Source organism: Clarias gariepinus, chromosome 11 (assembly GCF_024256425.1).
Source record: "Clarias gariepinus isolate MV-2021 ecotype Netherlands chromosome 11, CGAR_prim_01v2, whole genome shotgun sequence".
Lineage (NCBI taxonomy): Eukaryota > Metazoa > Chordata > Actinopteri > Siluriformes > Clariidae > Clarias > Clarias gariepinus.
Window position 1 is genome coordinate 5,768,871 of NC_071110.1, and position 12,176 is coordinate 5,781,046.

General features: G+C 38.3%; 1 protein-coding gene across 2 annotated transcripts in view; it reads left to right on the forward strand.

Moving 5' to 3' along the window:
- The first annotated feature begins 2,708 nt into the window (after positions 1-2,708).
- Positions 2,709-12,176, forward strand: part of stard13b (StAR-related lipid transfer (START) domain containing 13b) — a 105,746-nt gene continuing 96,278 nt past the window's right edge. Inside the window, exons 1-2 of one of the 2 annotated variants that reach the window (XM_053507185.1) lie at positions 2,709-2,908; positions 7,775-8,886. In XM_053507185.1, coding sequence (XP_053363160.1) covers positions 7,915-8,886 — 972 coding nt within the window. In that variant the 5' untranslated portion in view covers positions 2,709-2,908; positions 7,775-7,914. The remainder of the gene's footprint in view (positions 2,909-7,774; positions 8,887-12,176) is intronic. The other variant, XM_053507184.1, reaches the window with a different exon arrangement.

Below are 12,176 nucleotides of genomic sequence, written 5' to 3' on the forward strand. Positions count from 1 at the left end.
TCAATATTGGCAGTGTTGTCTTTTCTTTCTTTCTTTTTTTTTTTTGCAATTTATCCTGGCATGCTGTCGATCAACTTCCGAGCCACACCCTGTCTGACAGCAGCTCATTGCTACTTAATTACCAAACTGTTTTTGGATGGTTGGATGAAGTTGCTCCCGAAGGATGTTTTTGTACCATTCTTTATTCATTCACTGGGGTAAAGTCATTTTCTCTGATAAATTCCCTTTCCAATTTCTTGGGGCAAAAAAAAAAGGAAAAAAGCTTGGAAAGCATCAGTAAAGCATCCTGAGACCAGTCATGTAAAATACATCGCACTCATCACAGTAAGCTAGGAACCGTGTTGCTAAGAGATGGACAAGCATGGAATGCAATGCATGTTTTCTACCTGCTTTGTAAAAAAAAAAAAAAAAAAAAAAACCTGTTCTGAAATGCTAGCAGTCAGTATATCCGCCTTCCTGCTTTAGCTTGTTGATATTATTAAAGTGTAATACATTATTATCTGGCTAGCGTCTAGAGTATGGAGTCGTAAGCTAATGTATGTTTAGTTACTACTCGTTACTACTAGCTGCACGGGATAATGTGTTGATTCTAAGGATCATGTGATTACACACTGTACTTCCCCGTATACAACTAGTAAATACCCCCCCCCATGTTTAAATCTTACATGATGCTAATTGTCTAAAGGGCGGTTTCCGCAAATATTTTCACCCTCCTGAGTAAGTTTGAGTAAGCTTGTGGAGTTCGAGCCCCCGAATGTTCAAAAACCTCCCAGTTCAAAGCTACTCGTGAATGAAAGAAAGTGGTTCATGAGAACAGCAGCATGACGGAACACCTCACAGCACTGCATGAATGTGTGTCTTTATCTGCTGCAGTGCAGAGGAGGTGATCCATCATCTGTGTGCTGTAGGAGGAACAGAGTTAAGCTAAAATACAGCTGGATCTCCACCAGGAGCAGCTACATATCCTGCACTCCATCCCCTGTTGATCTTTACAAGAGCTCAAGTCTTTCATCCACATGAAAAAAAAAGAAAAAAAAAAGTTTTACATTCAGTTTTATTCCTAAGGCAAAATCCCCTTTTCCTATGAACCCCTTTATCACAACTTCCTTTTCTGAAGACAATAAGGATTTCGATAATTATACTGTATAAACTTATACATAATTACATAAGGTACATTTTTATGAACAGGTAGAGCCATGCATTTAAGATGAAGGAAATAAAACGTTGAATAAAAAATATTTCACTTTTTTTTTGTGTGAATCTAAATTTCTATTCTCTTTACTTTCCTCAAATATATGCCATTTTTATATTAATAACATTTAAATTCCATGTACATGGATGTATTGATTGCAAGATACGGATTTGTTTTTAAATATTAAGGTGCTTAAAAATCTTAAACTGCTTTCCTATACTGAACTAATATTTGTGATTTTGTTTCCTTTTCCCTAAGTGTCATACACTGATCAGCCATTACATTAAAAACATTCAAATTAAAGGCACTTAGGTTTTGGTGTCAGCAGGGCAGCTCCGGCCCCGTGGGGGCCCATGACTCTACTCCTGCTGTGGGGGTCTCCTTTGGCGAACACTATAAATAAATAACGGTAAATAACTGTATGTTTATGGGAAACTTCAATTGAATGTACATGTTTGTACACGTAATATCAATATGTAAAATTGTCAAAAAATTTATTCCTGCCTCACATGGAACACAACCATGTCCAGGATAAAGAAATATATGAATGATATTAACATCTTGGGTGAAAAAAAATAAATAGGAAATGATTTAAGGGTTTAGATGACATTCCATAACAGCTGCATAGTAACATAATAGAGTTTAAAAAAACAGAAAATATTAGCAAATAGTAAATAAATAGTAAACAAATAGGAAGTGAAATACAGTACCCCCTTCCCATTTCTTTATATTTTGGTTCCAAAGAGTCAGAGAGTCTTGAGGTATAGTTCTCCAGGATTACTGAAGGACTTTTTTGGCTTTTTTTTTTTTGGAGGGGGGGGGGGGGGGAGTTTTTGTCTCTAATTTTCAGAACCTAAACAGTTCTTAGAGGAAGTTTTTTTTTGTTTGTTAAGCCACGCATTAATCTATGAATTATGAAATCATAAATAATCTAACTTAAGACATGACTCAGTGAGAAACAGATGCAGATGATGACGGATGATCAAGCCAGCGATTAGTATACGGGTGATGCTGACGAGAGGGGAAATGAGCTTGCTGCTGAGGTTGTTACATAAAAAAAACAGTTTTTAAAGTTGTATCGTTAGACACTTTGCAACCTGTCATAGTAAAACATTTCCCATTTCTTTAATTTACTGTATGTCATTTAATTTCATTTGATATGAAGAGACTTTTGCACGGTACTGTATTTTTTCCCGCGGCTTTGTGAGAATGCACGGTTCACCAGGGCATGAGTTCAATCCCATTGATCAGATGACCTCGGCGTCCTGGATGTCACCGAGTTCCCACCCATTTCCCTACTTCACTGCTGCATTTACATCCAAATATACTGAGAGTGCTGAAGTGCTTGTTTACACAACAGTATCTCTTGCTCTCTTGCCCCCTCTCTCTCTTTCTCTCCTGAACGCAGACTCCTCCCCTTCCTCATCAAACCCCACACATTTACACACTCCTTGGCTGGCTTTGCACTCCTCCTTTTCTTGGCTTAGTCAGTGCATGCTGAAGCCTTGCGTTGCTTGTGGCGATTCTCTGGAATCTGTGATGACAGCACTCTCGCTTGCTGCCTTCAGTCCTCGTACAGAGACAGACCGACAAACACACACACACACACACACACAAAGCAGGGAAAGACACCGGTGTCGTCCTAACCTGAATGGTTTTACCTCCTTCACTATGACCGCCAGTGGAGTATCAGACACAAACTAAACAGCAGGTAAGGTGAGATTGGAATTTTTAACATGTTTTAGTTTGAAGGTTAGAAGTTTTTTTTTTTTTTTAAAGAAACTTCTTTCCTTAGACAGTTAGAAGATAATACGACTTAATGCATCAAAACGTAAGACATTTAACAGCATTATAATCACTTTTATAGGTGTAGAAGTTTATATACAGTATATATATATATATATATATATATATATATAATATGTTTCAGTCTGTTCATGAAGCATATTTATGACAGCACGCTTTCTTTCCTTTAAATATTGTTCATAGGATTTATCAACAAATATCCTAACTACAGTAGTATACATTCAAGATGTTTAACATCTCAGTCTCTAATCCAAGTTATCCAGGTTGCTTTATACAAACTGTGCATGCATGCATAAGATCAGAACATACAGTGGACATCCGAAAGTCTGAATGAACCCCAGGAACCGAAACGGTCTCCGCGCTAATGTGTTTTAAATGAGATTTCTGTTGATCTTCCTGAGGTGGCATCCTCCGTTTAGCTGTTTTGGCTGATCTTTCCTTCCCTTTTCTGTCGCCGTGAATAAGGAGGCCCTCTTTCACAACGGATTTAGAAAGAGGGGCTGTAGGGGAAGAGGTGAACTGAGTCGATCTAATCGGTCTTAAACCAAGGTTTCCTATGAAAGAGGAACATGTTTGTTGGTTGCTTTGGAAAGCGAAGGTCTTCCTGGTGGATGCTGTGTTTTTGTACTGTAATGAGTTTAATTAAATTATGGAGCTATGAGGGTTTGTATGTGCATGCGTACATACACACACACACACACACACACACACACACACACACACACGTACACAAACGAGGGACAGTTCAGGGGTGTGATTGTGTGACCTTGCTTCTGGCCTTGCTCGCTTATCAGCTTCTGAAGGTTAAAGCCCTGAGGTGTGTTATCCTCTCAGTTCCCTTGAACTGTGTATACAGTATGTGAGTGTGTATGCGTGTGGGTTTGTAGATTTCTGCACGCGTGTACATTCTTGATAAGACTAACCCAGCTGGCCCTTTCTCACATTTGCTATATCAGAGGTAGCATGAAGGTACAAGAGGATTTTTTTTTCCCCCGTATTCAACTCGCACTTGTGTTAGCAATCGTTATCTGTGGCGTGACAAATTGAGAATCCATAACTCTACATCATATTTTCCCAAGAAGTTTGAGAGTGATCATTGTACATTGTGAGAAGATTGAATGCAGAATGCTCTTAACAGCTTCGTCTTTAATTAAACTCACAACTGTTTCTGAAAAAAAAGGAAAACATTTGCAAATTCGTAACAATTTGCCTGACAACCGGATGCAATTTACGACAGTTAAAGATGGGGTTTAGAGCTAGGGGAGTGTATGCATGGAAAGAAAACTACATTTGGCCATGTCATCCTTAATTTTACACATTTGTACTTATTTCTAATGAAAGTTTCTGCACTCGTTTATTTTCTTGCTAATTTCTGTATTCAATTCCTGTATCACCTCATTATATAACGACCACAAACACTTGGAAAGGTTTTTATTCCAGTAATACCACCGCGACTTGCCAACATCAATGAAAAGCTTTTATTTATCACAGAACATTACACCATATTTTTTTTTCATTGATTTATACTTACATTCAAAGATTGGATTTATTGTATCACCCACAAAACAGGTTAATTCCTGTTATCCTTCTTCTCTAGTTTGTTTCACACATTTTTCATTTGTAGGAAAAAATGAATAGCTTGTCATATTCCTAAGAAACCAGAAAGCAAAATAAAATACGCTGTGCTAAAGACCTACCAACTGATACAAAGTGCTGAAACTGGAGACTCCTTCCATAAATGTTAAATAAACGTCGAAAAACTCACCCAATTATTCATAATCCATCCATCCATCCATCCATTCATTTATCCATCCATCCATCCATCCATTATCTGTACTGGTTATCATGTGTGGAGTCATGGGGGGACACGGATAAGATCCCAGGGAACTTAAGGCAGGATTTAAGGTACACCCTGGATGGGAAGCCCACCCATTGCACACCATAATCACATACTATGGGCGATGTTAAAATTATACTCAGCCTACATGCATGTCTTTGTACTGTGGAAGAAAACCGAAGTACCAGGAGGAAACCCACCAAGAATGGACAGAACATGCAAACTCCACACACACAAAGCAGAGGCAAGATTTAAACCCCAACCCTAGAGGTGTGATGGGTGGTTTAGTGGTTAAGGCATCAGGAGGTCTCAGGTTCAAACCCGAACACCACCAAGTTGCCACTGTAAGGCCCTGAAGCAAGGTTCTTAACCCTCAACTGCTCAAATGTGTGATGAGATAAAAATGTCAGTTGATTTGGATAAGGGTGTCTTCCAGATGGCTTAATGTTAATGATATGTGGAAATTTAACATGAAGGTGAGCATTAACATAAAGTTGTGATATAAATTAAAGATGCCATTATTGTTGGCAGACCAATCAGAATCGAGAATTTTAACAACTATATATAATACAATGCCTTTACCTTTTCTGGCCTTTTGAAGCCATTCTTTAGATTAAACACTTCACACACTCACTTACAGCCCTTTTATTACAAATGCTCATTATGGCGATGACAGTGACTGCCTACCATAGCCAGGTGTATGACAAACAAGTCGGCTCCCCTTCAGCCAAAGGCATCAAGAACTGATTATTATATACTATAGCTGTGGCTTATCCTGTCATGCCCTTGTGGAAAAACGTCTTCCTACAGTTTGTGAACCCCCCCCCCCCCCCCCCACACTCCACTGTCCCGTACCTGCACACGTGACGCACGTTAGCCGAGGTGTCAGAAAGGAATGCTCCTTCGTTTCCTACTAGTGTCGCGTCTCCCGTAGCTGAATGTATGTTTTATGTTGGGGGTAAAGCCGTAATGAGGGGGTTAGTCAGTCTGCTAACTACAGCTTGGCCGGTGCCCTTTAGCTGCTCTGATGAATGGACTGGAACGTTGTAAATCAGCCAGTGGGGGAAGAGACGCTGGATTCCTCACGCTGCTGATGTCACCGCCGTCGTGCCTGAAACAGATCCAGACTTGAACACCTCAGTTGCAGACAGATGTTCAGCCTCAGAGGTTTTCTTTTCCCCCCTCGCTCATGGCCATAAACACAATCAGCCAAGAACTTTTTTTTTTTTTTTTTTTTTTAGATCTTGCGGTGGAGAACAACAAAAAAAAAAAAACTTTATTTTCACTTTTATCCAGCTTTGATGTTTTCTGTAACACACATGACTCATTCTTTGTACTTTTAATGATTCTGGTGTTAAAGCATGCTTTGAATACCAGTCTGGCTCAAATGCATACACATAATCAATACAATTATTATTTGAATACCACAAAATATTATTGTTACATTATTTTGAAAATTTCATGCATAATTTTTAATCCTGTGTGATGCATTTTGTTATTCATGTCCTATATTGTAAAGCATATCACATTTAAAATTTATATAAAAGCTATATGTACAATATATGAGGGCCATATGTAATCTGTGAACTCATTTTTAATATGTTCCAATACATTTATGCATAAGTACATTTATGCACACTTTCCCCCTTTTATTTCTCAAAAGTTTTTTTTTTTCAGTTATCTGAAATATTGCAAGCATTCCTTTTATTTTTGCAATAGGTTTTGCTAAATTCCTTCATGCTTCACATTTTCCATGCCCAATGCATTTTGTTTTTGGGGCCCTGAATGAAGCATATCATTGGATTGGGGTGAAATACTAGATACAACATTTAAAAAAAAGAACTATATTGTAGGCTTAAAAAAAGAAAAAATCAGAACGCTGTATGTGTAATAACCCTATGAACCTCTCACTCACTCAATTTGTCTATACCTCTTTATCGTGTATTCAGGGTTGCGAGGACCTGGAGCCTATCCCAGGAAGCTTAGGGCATGAGGCGGGGTACACCCTGGACAGGGTGCCAATCCATCGCAGGGCCATATGAACCTATAAGCCAAAAATGAAGTCCTTACAGGGCACCGTGTGACCCTGCCGTGATCTGAATGACATTAGCATAACAAGTTGTATTTGTTACCCATAATGCAACATGCAATGTGAGCTTGATTTTGTTTGAAATTTGTCATAAACTGTATTCCAAAAATTATTTATAATGCCATTTAAATGCATATTAACACTTGCTTTAAACTATGCTGCATAGATATTTAATAAATAATCGCACATACAGTATATGGTACCATATGTATGCATTATAACATTCTATGAATAGGTTCATAGTTCCATGCACCACACATACATAGACTTTTCTAAATCCAAGTGTCATGTTGACTTTGTAGCTAATTTTTTATCTTATGTCAAATACTAGTGTCACAGATTGCCCAGTAAACTATAAACTTATAAAAGAAGTTCTACAGTGTGTGTTATGTCCAATATGTGGTAGTAACATCAACTTGAAAACCTGCTATATTTCCAAATTCCGGCTTATGGATGCTTATGAATATTAATACGAATGCCATTATACTGCAACAAGTTTAAACAAGGTTGGTTTGAAAATGTTGAATAATTATCAGCATTAAATTTGTTCAACGTAGTCTGTATAGCAGATGATGTATACAGGTTTATGTCAGGTTTTTTGGTATATTATTTTATTATTTATTTATTATATATTATTTATAAGAGGATTTCAAGTCAATCCCAGGATGTTTGATTGTGCAGAATAACAAAACACAGTTATTTCTCTATATAATCTATTATAATGTAGTGCACTTATCCAATTGTTTCACTTGTGCTTGGATACCATCAAGGTAGACAGTTATCTCAGAACATCGGAGCCTGTAACTTACAGTAATCTCTCTTTGTTATTTTTTTGTTATCTTTACTACAGGCAAACCTCCACTACCATTTTCACATTTTTTGACCGCCATCGTCCAGATGTTTAAACATGCTAAACACAGCAGGACTTGGCTTCCAACTAAGATACTTCTGGATATACCTTGTGACTAGTGCTGGACTGTAGAACGAGTCATGGAGGCTCTGTCCATGGTCACGCAGGAGGAACACCCAACCTCGTCCATGACACCACTTGACAAAATGACCTTTTTGGTACAGACGGCTGAGATAGACACAGATCTGGATGGACACGAGCCCTTGGGAAGCACGGGAGATAATACGGTGTCACAGGAGAATGAGATTTGTGGCAAGAAACGGTTCTGCCAAACCGCAGAGACTAAAAGATGTTCCTCATTAAACCAAAACACTGGTAATATTTATTCTGCTTCATCAGGACAAGTCTGTGCTTCACACGATAGTAGTATAAAAATGGGATCTACTCCAGATCTTCCTCAGCCAACACGGGAATACATCAATGAAACTGGAACTTCTGTAATCGAGAAGGCATTTGAAATCCAAGATAGATTAAAAGTGCTGAGTAAATCTGAACACTGTCTAAACGGATGCTACCAACTTAGGTGTCCGTTACCAGAAGACAACCATAACTCATTTGCCACAGATGTTCAACAAGTAGACAGCCATGATTTAGATATGGTAGCTCCATCCAAAGACAACACAACCTCCACATTACCCTGCCCAGACCAAGTTCCATTACCGGAGAGCCCCATCACATCTGCCAACGGCCTTCCGGTTCCTTCTCCATCCAGTGGAGGGGCTGAACGACCCCGAATCATCAAACACAAGCCCAGTTCTATCACTTTTGCAGATTATGCCTCTGCATTGGGTCTCAACCAAGGGGTTCATGAGAGCTCTGACTGTGCCGAGTCTTCCTCTGAAGAGGACGATAATGATGACGATGATGTCTTTACGGAGGTAACTCTGATTAAGGAGATCCTTCCTGGCTGTAGACACAGGAGAGCTGTAAGAAGGAAAGGAACTACCGGAGGAGAAAGAGAACAATGTAACGGAGATGGAGAACTGGACTCCGTAGCCAGCTTCAGTACCGCCACTGGCTATGAAGCAGAAGAGGAGAACAGCAGCAGGGAGGTAAATGCTGATTTTCTTTTACTCATATATCATATATGGGAATGTAGCATGTAGCTGGGGGTATGAGAATACTTTTAACAACTCAGATAGATAGATAGATAGATAGATAGATAGATAGATAGATAGATAGATAGATAAATAGATAGATAGATAGATAGATAGATAGATAGATAACTGAATAATTAATATTCAACATTCCAATTATCCATTATTTGTGTATATTTCTTCACCATTTTGCGTGCTTGCTAGCAGATATTAGCATTATTACTGTTAGCAAAGGGCCTGCAGCATGAACCAGCTAGCCAGCTAGCAATATTCATTATCTGTGTTCTCTGTACATTTTATCTGAACTGCATGCCAGCCTTTAGTTTAACTAATTGACAGATTAAACTGGACATACAGTACATACTGTATAAGACTACTTTGTTTTTATTTTAAGTTCCCTCTGTGTGTATACACAGTGCATAAGGTGTAAAGTCTGTAGAAAAAGCATGTTGTCTCGTCAGTTATAATACGAGATGCTATAAAAAATTCAAAACTAGTTTTGCGAAACGGCAACAGATGGCAGCACAAGGCTGCATGCAGAGTCACAGGGAGTGACTTCATAAGTCAGTGTGCTAAAAGACATTGTCATGTGTACATCTGGAGCTGTTCAACTGGTGCTCTTTTGACCACGTCTGCTATTTCATGGACAGCAAATTAGAACAAAAAACGAACATGAAATTGTGCGTGAAACTGGGCAAATCCGGCACAGTGACGTTTGACATGATTTGGCAAGTTTACGGAGATACCGCAATGAGTCTTTCGGGGCATTTTGAGTGGCACACACACATCAAGAGCAGAAGAACATCATTGGAAGACGATGAGAGATCTGGAAGACCTGAAACGAGCTTAACCACAGAAAATGTTGAAACCATTTAGCAACTTGTGCATGATGATCGTCTGAGAACAATCCAAAAACATTGCTGCAATTGTCTGTGTGTTATACAGAACAGTCCAGACAATCCTCATGTCTGATTTGAACATGCGCTATGTTGCTGCCAAGTTCATCCCTCATCGTCTTCCAGTGACATTCACAGCACTGTGCTTCGGGAATTCGTCCAAGAGATCAGACCGTCCATAGCAAACTCTACTGCCAGGTTTTAGGCATCTGAGGGGGGACATACGGAGGGAAAAAAAAACACAACTTGTCAATCAAAACTTTTTGATACCACCTTGTATTCATGGCTAATTGGCTAAAAAAAACTATGCATAAAATGGTTTATTCTCGGCTTCATGCTAGATGTATTTGTGTTAGTTACACGCAAAAGCATGCCTACATGCCTGGGTTATAATAACTACATAAATTGGCAATGCCAAAACATCACCACCTACCCACAGGCTTCTGAAAAGAGCTAATACATTCTTACACTGTAAAAAAAAAAAAAAGATTTATCAGATATGAGCATACAGTCTCTGACACAAGACCAGGCTAGTACAGATTTATATTCCATCATGTAGCACAGTTTTTCGCTGAAGGCTATTTAACTACATATTAGCATCGTGATCGAGTACCGGTGATGTACGTGAGCACAACCTCAGTCCCTGTTGTACAGGAATTCAGAAGCCTTCATCTCCTTCATCTTCCTCTGTCAAACCAGATGGCTGTATTGAGCTATGCCTTCCCCTACTTACAGCTCCCTTTAGTTACAACAAGACCAGGAAGATTTGTGTCTTTTTCCTACCCCTTTCCCTGACCTGGTGATTAGCAATCTGTGACCTTGTCCTGCCTGTTTTTACTGTGGCGCTTTAATGAATGGCGGCTTATGTATGCAGGGTTTAGGGAGGATGCTCGTTAAAAAAAAAAAAAGAAGAAGAAAAAAAATCAGAAAGCAGAAACAAGGTCAGACAAGTAGATTCCAAGAAGCTCATATATGTTTTAGGTACACAGGTTATGTAGGGACATTAGTGATGTTTAAAAGTCAGTTTAGGAATAATGTGGAAGATGTAGCTGTGATTTCTTTTAATGCAATAGAGATGAATTTGTTCAGAAATAATATACGGATGCACTGATATTCTTGCGCATTAAATTAGCTTTATAACACCGGACTCCCAGGAACCCCTTTAATTTCAGATGCGTCTCTTTCACAAGTTGTCAACAAGCTATCCGTTGATTTTCAAGGATCAGACGTTTTACTTTCTGAATGTTCACGGGAACGACTGCAGTGGGCTCCAACCCACCTCGGCCGGGATAAACATTCACAGACATATGGCCTTCTTTAAAATGTTCACACTGTTCATATGTTTTACTGTGTCTCATCACTGAACTGTGCTTGAAGTTTTCTGTAAATGTCAATCAGTTTTATGGCTTCATTCACGAGAAATTTCAACACAAGTTCTTGTTTGACTTGAACACCCTTCATAAAATGTATCTGTAACCTTTTAACTCAGAGTTCATAAAGGAGTTACTGTATACTGCAAATGTCTGTAAGCTTAAGGCCTTCTAATGGAATTTCACTGGAATTGTTTGAAAAGCCTAAAAAAAGTCAATGTTTTGGTATCACCATATCCAGAAATCATCTTGAATCCAAACTTAGAACTGATATTATGTATAAATAAAAAGGCATGCTCTTATAAGAATCTAATCAACAACAGTTTAATGTGATGCAACCCAACACGAAGCGGCGTTACTGTCACCACCCCAAAGTTGATCATTCCGAAGCCAGCTAATTTCCCCAACACTAACAGTTTTAAAATGTATTAATGTATGACATCATTATAAAAATGTTATAAAATATATGTGGGGAAAGTTTTTTTTGTTTTATCACTTATGTTACAACATCTGTAAACAGAAACATCATTCCTTCTCTCGTTGTTTTCTCTTTATTGTATTTAATAAGACGAAACAATGCAGTTTGTTATTTATATGTTACAGATAAAAAGTGTAAACTCCTCTGTCTTGTAAACTCAGACAGTTACAAAGTGATAACAATTTTATCTCATCTAATCACAGAAAATGTCACCACATCGGCAATGAAAAGTTATTTTAACCAGTTTATTTGGAGTGTTCACCATAAAGGCAGATTCACATAAACTTGTTATTGCCTGATAAAAATCCAGCATTCGATGGCACTGTGGTTTAATTATGATCCACATTATTACTGTATATATTACTATTAGGCCAATTTTTCTGATATAAAGATACATTTCTCCTTATTACGTCTAATGAGGGTATACAAACTTTTGCTTTTGACAAAATGAGAAGTCTATAATCAAAGCAACGTCGTGGATTAGATAATAATTTGACATTT